Source organism: Onychomys torridus, chromosome 2 (assembly GCF_903995425.1).
Source record: "Onychomys torridus chromosome 2, mOncTor1.1, whole genome shotgun sequence".
Lineage (NCBI taxonomy): Eukaryota > Metazoa > Chordata > Mammalia > Rodentia > Cricetidae > Onychomys > Onychomys torridus.
In genome coordinates, this window is record NC_050444.1 from 44,403,757 (window position 1) to 44,419,383 (window position 15,627).

The following is a 15,627-nucleotide window of genomic DNA, read 5'->3' on the forward strand; positions in this document are numbered from 1 at the left end:
GATACATACATTTTTAGACATACAAATGAGAGCCAAAAGTAATTTGCCAGTTTTAGTTAATAAATTGCATGCTTTTTATCATTAAATCTGTAATTTTTAAAACCAACAAACTATTCATAATTATTAGTAGATACACCTGTGTAATGATTGTATTTCCATCTGTCAGATTTTTATGGAAAGTTCATTATTTTATATGTGACATAGTGTTTATCTGGGAAAATAATTTTAGGATAGGGCTTGCATAATGTAGGGTGTGAATGCTAAATCATACATGAAAGCTAATTAGATGTAAACTTTGGTTATGAAATCCTTTAAAAAAATGATGCTTTCAAAAACCGAATACCTCCCATATTTGAGACATTCAGTCTGAATTGGTTAATGAGAACTGTTTTTAAGAGATTCTCTTTTGAAAGTCTGGAGAGATGCCTCAGTAGTCAAGAGTACTTGCTGCAGCTCTTACAGAGGACCCAGGTTCACTTCCCAGCTCACAGACTCCTAGGTGGCTGGCAATCTGCTGTAACTCCTGGCCCAGGGGGTAAAACACTCTATCTAGCCTACACATACCACACACACACACACACACACACACACACACACACACACACACAAGCATAGATTAGAGTGAGTGGTAGATTGATTCTCTTCAGGGCTATTGTAAGTTGCCTCAGCAGGTAAGGATGCTTGCTGCAAATCCTGGTGACCTGAGTAATCCTCAGACCCAAATGGTGGAAGGAGAACCAACTCTGAAAGCTGTTCTTTCATCCCCTTTTCATACCTTAAAATAGTTTTAGATCAATCTTCAAGTGAAATATTATTTTCATTTTAATAATAAAATCATTGAGTATCAATATTGTTAAACAAATAATATTGTTCTGTAACCCTCCCACACTTGCTTTTGCGTGCCTGCACATGCAAAGTAAACGTGGGGGGGGGAGAAGCCTTTTAAAAGATTCAGCATTCTCTAGAGTAGGAATTAAAGTGTTTTTGTGGAATACAGGTAGGCCCCACCCATTAAGATAATGTGTATGTCTTCTGCCTTTGTAGACTGTCTTGTTGACTACTTTTTCCTTGGGTTTTGTTTTTGTTTTTTTGGTTTTTCGAGACAGGGTTTCTCTGTGTAGCTTTGCACCTTTCCTGGGACTCACTTGGTAGCCCAGGCTGGCCTTGAACTCACAGAGATCTGCCTGCCTCTGCCTCCCAAGTGCTGGGATTACAGGCGTGTGCTACCACTGCCTGGCTTTTTTCCTTGTTTTTTCAAGACAGTGTTTCTCAGGCTGTCTTGGAACTTGTTCTGTAGATGAGGCTGGCCTCAAACTCAGAGACCCTGTGCCTATGCCTCCTGAGTGCTGGGATTAAAGACATGTGCCACTAACTGCCCGGCTTAAAAAACCTATTTAATGTATTGAAATTTCTAAACTGAACTAATTATAATGAATGTGTATTCTGTGTTAGGGTGCCCAAAGAGGCCTGAAGATGGTGTTAGGTGCCCTAGGTTACAGGTGGTTGTGAGTCACAATGTAAGTGCTGAAAACTGAACTTGGATCCTCCTCAGCCATTTTTCCAGTTTCCCTTTAAGTTCAGTTTTAAATAGAATTTGTCAGGTTAGAGTTTCTTAGAGTTGCCAAGTGATTTTTTTTTTTTTTTTTTTTTTTTTTTGGTGGAGCTGAGGACCGAACCCAGGGCCTTGCGCTTGCTAGGCAAGCACTCTACCACTGATCTAAATCCCCAACCCGTGATAATTTTTGAGTAAATACAAAAACCCATTCAGCTAAGTGGGTGTAGTTCAAAGGATAAAACCTTTATAGACATTAACTTTTACAGACATTATAAACATTCATTTTGATGAAAAACTGTAGAAAACATACTATGAATGTAAATAGGTGTTGAGTTTTCTAAAATATGTATACACTAGTTTACAGCTTGTTCATAAGTTTACTTTTGTATAGAACTTTCTGCCTTCATTTGTAGAAATGGCCATATATCTCCAAACGCAGGAACTCTGAATATGATACAGCAGCTGAAAAGTCTGCATCTGCTCTTCCTTGGCTAATATATATATTTTTTTAAAGATTTGATTTATTTATTATGTACACAGTGTTCTGCCTGCATGTGTCTTTGCAGGCCTGAAGAGGGTGCCAGATCTCATTACAGATGGTTGTGAGCCATTATATGGGTGCTGGGAATTGAACTCAGGACCTGTGGAAGAACAGCCACTGCTCTTAACCACTGAGCCATCTCTCCAGCCCCTCGGCTAATATTTTCGCTCAGGAGATATAAATGAGAGCTTAGTAAATCTCACTGATTCAAAGAATGACACTGCCTGTTGAAAATGTAGAATGATTCCCTAAATTTTAGAAATTTCCCATTCTTTCATGAGGAAAGTCTCCTTTTTAAAAAATTGCCTTGTTTGCATTCTGTTGCTATGATAAAACACTGACCTTTTAAAAAGCATTTTGAGAAAAGCATTTAGAGATTTTAATCCATTATTGAGGGAAGTCAGGGCAGGATCTATAAATGAAAGCTGCTTACTGTCTTATTGGGCTTTCTGATACAACCCAGGACCACTTGCCGGAGGACTGTACCCTCCCACATAAATCAATCAATATTCTCACTTACAAACCCACCATCCATTCTAATGAAGGCAATTCAAGTGAGGCTCCACATTCCCTGGACCAAAATGTCAAGTTGACAAGGCATGTACAGTCAGAATTAATGTTATATACTGATCTTTGTCTAAACAGTGTTAAGTTTCCTGTTACATGTGATGTATTTTGTACAGATACTAGATCAGTTTCAGAAAATGTACCTTAAATTTGGACTTTTATTCTCTGTGATACTTGAGTGCCTTGGAAAAGAAAGAGTTCTGCTCTCGGACGAAGTGCGTTCATACTTAAGTGATTTCGAGTATTAGAGTCAGGGTCTTTCAAGAATTCATACGTCTCTGGGGAGATGCCTGGTAAATATGAAATCCAAACAGTGATACGTAGGAGTTAAGTAGTAGGAATAGAAGATCTTCATGGCCTTTTTATACTATAAGGAAGATTTTATTGTTTCATTGACATAAGTTGGTAGATGAACTCGAATTATTCAACAGTGGCCACAATTCACATTAAATGTACTGTAAACTCAAAAGCCGGCAGCAGATGGCGATTGTGGGCATCGGAACCATAGTGTAGGGGATTTGTTGTGAGGAGGGACCGGAAAAGGAGTGGGATTCTTGTCGCGATGTGGAGAGGTCGAAGGCTGAGCTCTCGTGGGGTTCGTTTTTTAGAAACGTTTGGGTTTGGGTGTCCCAGCGCAGTAGCCCAGCCTCCTCGTGTAACTGCATGGTCGGGTGAGTGTCGGTGCGGAGGTTTTTCCGAATCCTCCCTTTGCCGCTGGCGGCTCTGCGCAGGCGCGGAGGGCAGCGGAGGGCAGTCGCGGGCTCCGTGCTGGTTCAACTTAAAAAGTGCTTTGCGGCCACCGTCCTCACCCTGGTTGTCCCCAGGACTAGGTGTTCCCCTCTCCAGTGGCTACGATCCTCTAGTTCGCAGAAGCCGAGACAAAGCTGAGAACTAAGGATCTGAGCATCGGAGCGCGTTTCCTGTGGGCCCCCGCCACGTAGCCTACGACCCTTGCCTTTTTGAACCCTTGTTTCAGGCCCCCGGGCGCCAGCATTCCATTTCCTGGAGCCTGGAGGTGTCTCTTCCTCTCCTTACCAGATCAAGAAAAACACACCTGCTGATCACATATCGCTGAGTCACTATTTTGTTGCTCATTATCTTACCACCCCTGCCAAAGAATTTTTGGTTTTGGTTTTCTCTAACAGTCCAGGCTGGCCTGGAACTCACAGAGATCTGCCTCCCGAGTTCTGGGATTAAAAGTGTGTGCCTCTACTGCCCCGCAGCCTCGTTTATGCTCCTGATTAATAACAATTCATCTGTTGGAAATAAGATTTTTGTTTAAAGCAACTAATTGCATTTGGTGCTGTAGATTTTGAACTTTCAAGTAGTAAACAGAAAATTAGGTTCATCCTTTACATGAAAATGACTACTATATGGTAGAGTGGTGTTGGTAATTTTAATATGACAATAAAGGCAACAAAGCCTTCTTAAATCCATTTGTATGCACCTGAAAAAATTATTAGGATAATTTTAAGAGAGCATGGTATATAAATCAATATTAGTCATAAAATTGGGAATACATATCTAACGTTAGCAAATATAGGGATAGGTGATTTTGTATCATTTTACCATCTTTTATATGCTTTTATTTTCTAAACTTATTTTTTATTTTATTTTATTTTATTTTTTAAAGATTTTTACTTTATGTGTATGGGTGTTTTGCTTGTATGTGTGTTTGTGCACCATGTGGGTATCTGGAGCTCTCAGAGGCCAGAAGAAGGCATTGAAGCCCCTGGAATTGGTGTTACTGATGATTATGAGTTGTCCTATCGCTGACAGGAAAGGAAGCCAGGTGCTCAAGAAAAACAGTCTGAGCCATCTCTCCAGTCATAAACACACACACACACACACACACACACACACACACACACAATGTATGCCTTTATAATCAGAAATTTAAAAAAGAACCAATAAAACCTACAAATTTTATAGGACAAACATGTGATCTATACTTGGAATTAGGGAAAGTCTTGAATGAGGTAGAGAACAGATATGGTTGGAGGCCAGGAAGGAAGCACAGCAGTGAGATCAATGTTTTAGGACATGACAAGCTCATGAAAAGCCATGTATACTCCTAGAAAGTAACCATCTTGAAACAGTTGGAACTCACTATGTAGGTCAAGGTGGCCTCGGACTCAAGAGATTTGCCTGCCTCTGCCTCCCAAGTGCTTGAATTGAAAGTGTACATTGCCACACCCAGCTTTTTAATGTTTGCCCTGTGTGTGAAAGTGTCTATGACGGCCAGAAGAGGGCAGCAGAGTCTCTACAAAGGAGTTACAGGTGTTTGTGAGCTCCCCAGCATGGATGCTAGAAGCTGACTGGTGCCCACCTGGTTGTTCACAGCTGTCTGTAACTCCGGTTCCAGGAAATTCCGTGCCCTCTTCTGACCTCCATGGGCACTGCACACATGGGGCACACACAATAAACATGCAGGCAAACACATAAAACTAAAACAAATCTTAACCAGCCTAAGGCCAGCCTGAGGCCAGCCTGCACCCTACAGTTCCAGGACAGCTGGAATACACTGTGAGATCCTGATCTCAGAACAAGCAGCACAAACAAATAAGAACAACAATAATGAAACTGTGGAGTGTGAAAAAAGCATGTAGACCACAAAAAGACAAAAGTAGTATGCAAATGATCATCGTATTCAAGATAAGATAGTTTACCTCACCCATGATGAATTTAAACTACATTAGTAAACCATTTTCACCAATTATCAAGGATAAAAATATATAATTAACATTGTGTGGGTGGTCAGTGTGAGTCACCAGGCACTAGACATTCAAATATATATTATAAATTGATTCAGTGTCTGTGAGTGGCAACTGCAAACTTGCAAATGTGCACACATTTTGATTTTCAATTCAATTCCATGGTTTGGTATTAGGAAAAAGAAAAAACCTAAATGCTCATTAATAAGGAGCTGCTTGGATAAATTATAATATCGCCATGCATTGGATCACTGTCCAGTTCTTTTTTTTTTTTTCTTTCGAGACAGGGTTTCTCTGTGTAGCTTTGCGCCTTTCCTGGAACTTGCTTTGTAGACCATGCTGGCCTCGAACTCACAGAGATCTGCCTGGCTCCTCCTCCCAAGTGCTGGGATTAAAGGTGTGTACCACCACCGCCTAGCTTTTCTCATTGGAATTTTGATGGAGATTGCATTGAACCTGTTGATTCCTTTCAGTAACACAGCCATTTCCACCATAGTAATTTGGTCTAGCCATGAACATAGGAGATCTTTCCACCTAGTGCCTTTTTCAACTTCTTCAGTGTTCTAAAATTTTCACTGTAGAGATCTTCTCACTATTTTGGTTAGATTATTCCTAGGTTTGTTTTAAGTGTTAGTGAATGTGACCCTCTTTCCCACCCCGATTTCTCAGCAAATTTATTATTGATATATAAGAGCTTAGGCGATAGCTTAGTGAATGGGTGCAGTGCTTACTGTGAAAACGTAAGGCCCTAAGTTGGTGTCCTCCGCATCCATGAAAAAAGATAGATATGGTGGCATGTGGGTGTCACATGAGCACTGGGAATGAGAGGTGACAGAGTTGTGGGGGCTCACTGGCCAGCCATTCTAGCCAGTTGATGAACAACAGGTTCAGTGAGAAACGCTGTCTGAAGAAAGGAGGTAGGGAGCAATTGAAGAAGACACCAGCATTGGCCTCTAGTTTCCAATATGCATGCATGGACATGCACACCCACTCACATGAATACACATACATGCAAATGAAAAAATAGAATTAAAAGCTATAACTTTCTCTATGTTGATTTCCTATTCTATTCTTTTGCTCAAAGCATTTACCTAAGAGCTTTCTGGTGTGATCTTGAGTCTTTTAAGTACAGAGTCATGTAGCCTGCAAATAGTGATACTGTGACTTCTTCCTGTCCTGTTTGTATCTCTGTTCTTTCTTATGTCTTACTGCTCTAAGACCTTAAACACTCCAGTCAATAGGAGTATCGAGATATAAGAGTACAGAGAGTATGAGGACAAGCTAGCCTCATTTCAGATTTTGGGGCAATCTGTTTTTCTGGATCTAGTGTAATGTTGCTATAGGTTTGTTGTATACAGCCTTTGTTCTGTTAAGATATTTGGTCCTGAGTTCAACTTCCAGTAACCACATGGTGTCTTCTTGATGAGTGGGTTCTACCTCCTGAGTTATGGGAATGCTCCCTAAACAGCTAGTGGGCTAAAAAATGTTTACCAGTCCCTGAAAGTAGAATGTATGGGTGAGTGTCTTAAGCAGGCTGTGGCTTCAGTGGTATAGGCTTTGTTTTGGGCAATATGACATACATATGAGGCTCAGTTGTCTTCTAGAAAGAGCTGGTGGGAGTAAGGGAGGAATTACATTTATTTATTTTTTTTTAAAGCAAGCAAGCAAACCCCCAAACATGCTGTTTCTAGCCTCTGTCACTAATCTGGGGAAAAAAAAGAGAAATGGAGGTGTGTTGTTTCCCACAGTTGGCAAGATTCAAGTGAAAGAGAGTGCAGGTTGGATATGTGCTAAGAAGCCCTTCCTAGGATTCAAAAACTTGGAACCTCTGGGAAGAGCCACATAGAAAGAGAGATCAAGGTAAAGGTGATAGACAATAGCCTTCAGGTCCAGTCTTTAATAAGAGAAGGAGAAAATCCATGACTGATCATGTAGATAGGGACCTTAGGAATGGCTCAGTCCAGAAGATGATGCAAAGAAGTATTCTGTCAACTGCATGGCTTGGGAAAGACTTTGTTTTCAAGACAGGGTCTCACTATGTAGCTTTTGATATCCTGGAACTCACTATGTAGATCAGGCTGGCCTTGAACTCACAGAGACCTGTAGGTGGAGTTTTTTCATCCTGGGAACTACTTCCAGATTTTCACACAGAGACTTATAGTAATTTGAAATGCTCAGCCAGTAGCTCAGGCTTATTACTGACTAGCTCTTACATTTTAAATTATCCCGTATTCCTTATTTACACTCTACTACATGGTGGTACCTTTATTAGAATGGCACATTCATCTCCTGCTCCCTCTGCATCTGGCTGGTGACTCCTGACTCTGCCTTCCTCATCCATCATTCTCAGTTTGGCTTTCCTGCCTAACTTTATCCTGTTCAGCTATTGGCCAATCAGCTTCTTTATTAAAGCAACCATACCAACATATATTCACACAGTGTACAAAAGGATTATTCCACAGCAGAGACCTACCTGCCTCTGCCTCCCAAATACTGGGATTAAAGGCATGTGCCAACACACCCACCTCTGGAAAAGACTTTTGAACAAGCAATGAAAGCCTGTCACAGGCTTTGTCTTACAGCTTCATGAGCATGAAGGGGATTAGTCTGAGTGTTGTAGAGGCAGAGAAACTAAATAATAGAACCACCTATCCTTTCTTTACACAAAGGCTGAATAACCTGAGGCAATACAAGAAGAGCCATTTCCTGGTGGACAGGCTTATTACAAGCCATTAGGAACACTTAGTTATTCCACTACGATCTGCATGAAGATCAGGAAATAGGATACAGTATGGGAAGGACATGCATTACCAGGGAAGTGAGAACAAGAGAAGTGGAATTGATGTCCAGTTCTTCAGGCCAGACAGAACTATGTCCATAGGAAAGTTAAGGAAGTCAATTCAGTAGGGGCTTTAGTGGCTTTGCCGAATCCTATGCTAGGCTCTGGCAGCCCTGAGTGGTCTAGCCTGGTGTCTTGCTAAAGCCCTCAGGAGGAGATGAAAGAGCAGGAAAGCAAACAATGGGGCCGGTCCCATTAGCTGAAACTGAGTACTGCAGCCTTGTGCCAGCTGGAGTTCCTGGGGGAAACTGATGAAAAGCCAAACGCTGTGCTGGTGAGTGTTTGGAAAACTTTAAAGCTTGACAAAAGCAGATGGAAGACAGGCATGTCCCCACTGTACCCCTTGCTAAGGAGGAAGGCGATGTCCTAGAGTTGTCTTAATTAGGGTCATATTTAGAGAGCAGGGGCCTTCTGTGGCATTACAGCTTTATTGGTCTGTTATTCATGCACACACACACACAAAAATGGACTTTGGTGGAATGTCTCTCATTCCCTTTCTGGGCTGAGTAGACATTTATTTGTGTCTCCACAAGAAAACTCACATATCAGAAGATAAAGTCAAAATACTACCAAGTATAGAGAAGGGGAGAAAAGCAAAGGATAAGGACAAGAAAAATGACGGCCCCTAATTGGAGGAGTGGGGGAAGGACAAATAAAATTAGATGAAGTCAAGAGAAATGACAGGTACACACAGAGAATAAAAAAGGATGGCTGAAGAGATGGCTTGGTGACTAAGACCACTTGTTCTTTCAGAGGATCCGGGTTTGTGTCCCAGCAGCTACAGAGTGGCTGACAACCATCTGTAACTCCAGTTCCAGGGGCACAGATGGCCTCTTCTGACCTCTGTGGGCACCAGACAAATGTGGTAGCAAAACACTCACACATGTAAAATAAATAAATAGGTAGATAGGTAGATTGTAGCTGGAATTTTCTTTGGGCTGCCAGCTAGCTCCCAAATAAAGACACGGAAACTTATTATAATTATGAATGCTGGCCTTAGCATTTTGTCTCACTGACTTTTTAAACTTAATTTTCCTCTCGCCTTTAACTTTCTTTTATTCTGTATGTCCTACTTTGCTGCTTTCTCCATGTCTGTCTGGCTGGCCCCTGGCATCTCCCTGGTGTCTCTTTTTCTTGCACCCATCACCCACCCAGCCTAAGTTCCTCCTACTTCCTCTTCCTGCCTGGAAGTCCCATCTGTACTTTCTCTCTCACTGTCTGCTGTTCAGCTTTTTATTAGACCAATCAGGTGCCTTAGGTAGGCAAGGTAAACCAGCAATACATCTTTACAAAGTTTAACAAATACAACACATCTTTGCATAGTTAAACAAATATTCCATAATAATAAATAGATAGATAAATAAATTAAATAAATAAATAGAACAAGAAGATGATGGAGGGTTAGTAAATTGGGTCTTGATACCAGGCCTAACAATCCGAGTTAGGTCCCTGGAACCCATATGATGGAAAGAGAGTGAACTCCCAGAAGTGGGGACATATACACATCACACACACACACACACACACACACACACACACACACACAGAGAGAGAGAGAGAGAGAGAGAGAGAGAGAGAGAGAGAGAGAGAGAGAGAGAGAGATATTCTGGCTCCTTAAATTTGGAGGCTCCTAGTTCAGTGCAAAGAGAGGGAGAGCCAGTTAAACTTGGGGGCTCTTGTCTTTGGGTTATGTTGCTGAATGGTGTTTAAGTGTCCAGTGTCTTCCAGAATAATCTTCACTATAGGTGTTTTTATTCTTTGTGTACAAGAAGCCTCTGTTTGTCACAGTTAGCTTTATAGTCTGTGGCCAGGGAAGATGTCATACCCTCCAGAACCTCTCCAGATGATACAGTACAGGGCAGCTGCTTTAGTTTGTGGGTGTCTCCCAAGTGAGTTGGGAGGTGACCTCAGCACTGGGATGAGTGAAAGCAAAGGACCTGTTGCCCTACCTGCAAGGCCTCCTAAGTATTAAGCACCCTGCTGGAGGGGTGTCACTGTGGGTATGGTGTACCTCTCTGGAACTTCAGAGTTCACGAACTTCAGCAGTGAAGGACAGAGAGGTGTCGTGTCTCCCCACTGACTTCAGTATCAGAGAAATAGTTGATGAAATCTGGTTCTGACCACCGAGAGTGGAGCTAGCTTGCCTTATGCACTTCCCACTTTGAACTAGCCTCCTGCACCCTTGATATTTTGGCTCACCTGGCCCTCCTGCTTTTTATAGCTGCCTCTGGGCCAAATCCTTCATACAGGAGCTGTGACAGGCTAAATTGGAGTTCCCCAGACTGTGGCTATTCCATAATATGGCTCCTGGGGTGGGTCCATTTTTATGAATATGGTACCTGGCTGCTGTCCTCTGAGCAGTGCAGGGTGACAAAGTGGGATTTTTCTTCTGGTGCTGCTAAACTGGGCCTCAGAGGAATCACTATCTCACCAAAGCCTGTAGCTGAATTTGAGGCTGTTGATCTGAGGGTGGTACTTCCTAGCTCTTATCTGATTTACATTTTGGAAGCAGCCGGGGCATGGCTGGCGCTGTGTTCAGCTTGCTTATCTGTGGCAGGGTTCTTTTTTATTTATTTATTTTAAATTATTATTATTATTATTATTATTATTATTATTATATTTGTGTTTTAATTTTATACATCAGCAATGGGTTCCCCTGTCCTCCCCCTCCCGCCCCCACTCCCACCTTCTCCCCATCCCCTCCCCTCCATTCCCACCTCCTCCAGGGCCAAGACTCCCCTGGGGATTCATTTAAACCTGGTAGATTCAGTACAGGCAGGTCCAGTCCCCTCCTTCCAGGCTGAGCAAAGTGTCCCTGTGTAAGCCCAAGGTTCCAAACAGCCAGCTCATGCAATAAGGACAGGTCCTGGTCCCACAGCCTGGATGCCTCCCAAGCAGTTCAAGCTATTCAATTGTCTCACTTACCCAGAGGGTCTGATCCAGCTGGGGGCTCCACAGCCTTTGGTTCATAATTCATGTGCTTCCATTCAATTGGCTATTTGTCCCTGTGCTTTTTGCAATCTTGGTCTCAACAAATCACGCTCTTACAGTCCCTCCTCTTTCTTGACAGTTGGACACCTGGAGCTCCACCTGGGGCCTGGCTGAGGATCTCTGCATCCACTTCCATCAGTTATTGGATGAGAGTTCCAGCATGACCTTTAGGGTGTTTGGGCCATCTGATCACCAGATAGGTCAGATCAGGCTTTCTCTCGACCACTGCCAGTAGTCTACAGAGGATGTATCATTGTGGATTTCAGGGGCCCTCTCCAGCACTCTGCCTGTTCCTTTTCTCATGTGGTCTTCATTTATCATGGTCTGTTATTCCTTGTTCTCCCTTTCTGTTCTTGATCCAGCTGGGATCTCCTGCTCCCCTAAGCTTTCTTTCCCTCAAATCTTGCCCTTCATTACTCCCACTGTCGTCCAGGTTGTTCATGTAGATCTCATCCATTTCTCTGTCATTGGGTGATGCCTGTGTCTTTCCTAGGGTCCCGTTTTCTAGGTAGCCTCCCTGGAGTTGTATAGCAGTCTAGTCATCTTTGTTTTACATCTAGTATCCTCCTATGAGTGAGTACATACCATGTTTGTCCTTCTGAGTCTGGGTTACCTCACTCAGGATGATTTTTTCTAGATCCATCCATTTGCCTGCAAACCTCATGATGTCATTGTTTTTCTCTGCTGAGTAGTAGTACTCCATTGTGTATATGTACCATATTTTCTTTATCCATTCTTCAGTTGAAGGGCATCTAGGTTGTTTCCAGGTTATGGCTATTACAAACAATGCTGATATGAACATAGCTGAACAAATACCCTTGAGGTATGATTGAGCATTCCTTGGGTATATGCTCAAGAGTGCTACAGCTGGGTCTTGGGGGAGATGGATTCCCGATTTTCTAAGAAAGTGCCGTATTGATTTCCAAAGTGGCTGTACAAGCTTGCATTCCCACCAGCAGTGGAGGAGAGTTCCCCTTGCTCCGCATCCTCTCCAGCATAATCTGTCTTCTGTGTTTTTGATCTTAGCCATTCTGACAGGTGTAAGGTGGTATCTCAGAGTCGTTTTGATTTACATTTCCCGGATAATTAGGGATGTTGGGCAATTCCTTAAATGTCTTTCAGCCATTTGAACTTCCTCTGTTGAGAATTCTCTGTTTAGTTCTATAGTCCATTTCTTAATTGGACTGTTGGGCATTTTGATGTCTAATTTCTTGAGTTCTTTATATATTCTGGATATCAGCCCTCTGTCAGATGTGGGGTTGGTGAAGTCCTTTTCCCATTCTGTAGTCTGTCGCTTTGTCTTGTTGACCGTGTCCTTTGCTCTACAAAAGCTTCTCAGTTTCAACAGGTCCCATTGATTGATTGTTTCTCTCAGTGTCTGTGCTACTGGTGTTATATTTAGAAAGTGATCTCCGGTGCCAATGTGTTCAAGAGTACTTCCTACTTTCTCTTCTATCAGGTTCAGAGTAACTGGATTTATGTTGAGGTCTTTGATCCACTTGGACTTAAGTTTTGTGCATGGTGACAGATATGGATCTATTTGCAGCCTTCTACACATTGGCATCCAGTTATGCCAGCACCATTTGTTGAAGATGCTTTCTTTTTTCTATTGTACATTTTTGGCTTCTTTGTCAAAAATTATATGTTCATAGGTGTGCGGGTTAATGTCAGGGTCTTCAATTCAATTCCATTGGTCCACATGTTGGTTTTTATGCCAGTACCAAGCTGTTTTTATTACTGTAGCTCTATACGAGAGCTTGAGGCCGGGGATTGTGATGCCTCCAGAGGTTGTTTTATTGTACAGGAGTCTTTTGGCTATCCTGGGTTTTTTGTTTTTCCATATGAAGTTGAGTATTATTCTTTCCAGATCTGTGAAGAATTGTGTTGGTAATTTGATGGGGATTGTGTTGAATCTGTAGATTACTTTTGGTAAGATCACCATTTTTACTATGTTAATCCTGCCTATCCATGAGCATGGGAGATCTTTCCATTTTCTGACATCTTCTTCAATTTCTTTTTTCAGGGACTTAAAGTTCTTGTCATATAGGTCCTTCACATGCTTAGTTAGAGTAACCCCAAGGTATTTTATATCATTTGTGGCTATTGTAAAGGGTGATGTATCTCTGATTTCCTTCTCAGCCTTTTTGTCTATTGTATATAGGAGGGCTACTGATTTTTTTGAGTTGATCTTGTATCCTGCTATGTTGCTGAAGGTTTTTATTAGCTGTATCAGTTCCTTGGTTGAATTTTTGGGGTCACTCATGTATACTATCATGTCATCTGCAAATAGGGAGGCTTGACTTCTTCCTTTCCAATTTGTATCCCCTTCATCTCTTTGTGTTGTCTTATAGCTCTGGCTAGAACTTCAAGTACTATATTGAATAAGTATGGGGAGAGGGGACAGCCTTGCCTTGTTCCTGATTTTAGTGGTATTGCTTTGAGTTTCTCTCCATTTAATTTGATGTTGGCTGTTGGCTTGCTGTAGATTGCCTTTATTAGGTTTAGGTATGTTCCCTGTATTCCTGATCGCTCCAAGACCTTTATCATGAAGGGGTATTGGATTTTGTCAAATGCCTTTTCTGCATCTGGTGAGATGATCATGTGGTTTTTTTCTTTGAGTTTGTTTATATGGTGTATTACATTGATGGATTTTCGTATGTTTAACCACCCTTGCATCCCTGGGATGAAGCCTACTTGATCATGGTAGATAATTGTTTTGATGTGTTCTTGGAGTCTGTTCGCCAGAATTTTATTGAGTATTTTTGCATCAATGTTCATGAGGGAGATCGGTCTGTAGTTCTCTTTCTTTGTTGCATCTTTTTTGGTTTAGGAATCAGGGTAATTGTAGCCTCATAGAAGGAGTTTGGTAATATACTTTCTGCTTCTATTGTGTGGAACAATTTAAAGAGTATTGGTATTAAGCCTTCTTTGAAGATCTGGTAGAATTCTGCAGTGAAACCATCTTGTCCAGGGCATTTTTGGTTGGGAGACTTTTAATGACTGATTCTATTTCCTTAGGGGTTATTGGACTATTTAAATGGTTTATCTGGTCTTGATTTAACTTAGGTATGTGGTACCTATCCAGAAAATTATCCATTTCTTTTAGATTTTCCAGTTTTGTGGAGTAGAGGTTTTTGAAGTATGACCTGATGATTCTCTGGATTTTCTCATTGTCTGTTGTTATGTCCCCTTTTTCATTTCTGATTTTGTTAATTTGGATGCTCTCTCTCTGTCTTTTGGTTAGTTTGGATAAGGGCTTGTGTATCTTGTTGATCTTCTCAAAGAACCAACTCTTTGTTTCATTAATCCTTTGTATTGTTCTCTTTATTTCTATTTTATTGATTTCAGCTCTCAGTTTGATAATTTCCTGGTGTGTTCTTCCTGGGAGACTTTGCTTCTTCCTGTTCCAGGGCTTTCAGGTGTGCTGTCAAGTCACTAGCGTGAGATTTCTCCAGCTTTTTTATGTGGTCATTTAGTACTATGAATTTCCCTCTTAGCACTGCTTTCATAGTATCCCATAAGTTTGAGTATGTGGTGTATTCATTTTCATTGATCTCTAGGAAGTCTTTAATTTCTTTATTTCTTCCTTAACCCATTGGTGACTCAGTTGAGCATTATTCAGTTTCCATGAGATTGTAGGATTTCTGTAGTTTTTTCTGTTGTTGAAATCTAAGTTTAAACCATGGTGGTCTGATAGAACACAGGAGGTTATTCCAATTGTTTTGTATCTGTTGAGATTTGCTTTGTGGCCAAGTATGTGGTCGATTTTAGAGAAGGTTCCATGGGGTGCTGAGAAGAAGGTATATTCTTTTTTGTTTGGGTGGAATGTTCTATAGATATCGATTAAGTCCATTTGAGCCATAACATCAGTTAAGTCCATTATGTCTCTGTTAAGTTTCAATTTGGCCGATCTGTCCAGAGGTGAAAGTGGGGTGTTGAAGTCTCCCACTATTAATGTGTGGGGTTTTATATGTGATTTAAGCTTTAGTAATGTTTTTTTTTTTACATATGTGGGTGCCCTTGTGTTTGGGGCATAAATGTTCAGAATTGAGACTTCATCTTGGTGGATCTTTCCTGCAATGAGTATGTAATGTCCTTCATCATCTCTTTTGATTGATATTAGTTTGAAGTCTATTTTGCTGGATATTAGGATGGCTATACCAGCTTGCTTCTTAAGACCATTTGATTGGAAAGTCTTTTCCCAGCCTTTTATTCTTAGGAGGTATCTGTCTTTGAAAATGAGGTGTGTTTCTTGTATGCAGCAGAAAGATAGGTCCTGTTTTCGTATCCATTCTGTTAGTCTGTGTCTTTTTATAGGTGAATTAAGTCCATTGATATTAAGGGATATTAATGACCAGTGATTATTCGTTCCTGTTGTTATTTTTATTTTTTGGTGGTAGTGTGTGCGTACTTCTCTTCT

General features: G+C 41.3%; 1 protein-coding gene across 1 annotated transcript in view; it reads left to right on the forward strand.

The window, feature by feature from the left end:
* The first annotated feature begins 3,204 nt into the window (after positions 1-3,204).
* Coq3 (coenzyme Q3, methyltransferase) overlaps positions 3,205-15,627 on the forward strand; it is a 30,304-nt gene continuing 17,881 nt past the window's right edge. The window contains exon 1 of the mRNA XM_036180093.1: positions 3,205-3,334. Within this exon, the coding sequence (XP_036035986.1) occupies positions 3,226-3,334 (109 nt within the window). The 5' untranslated portion in view covers positions 3,205-3,225. The remainder of the gene's footprint in view (positions 3,335-15,627) is intronic.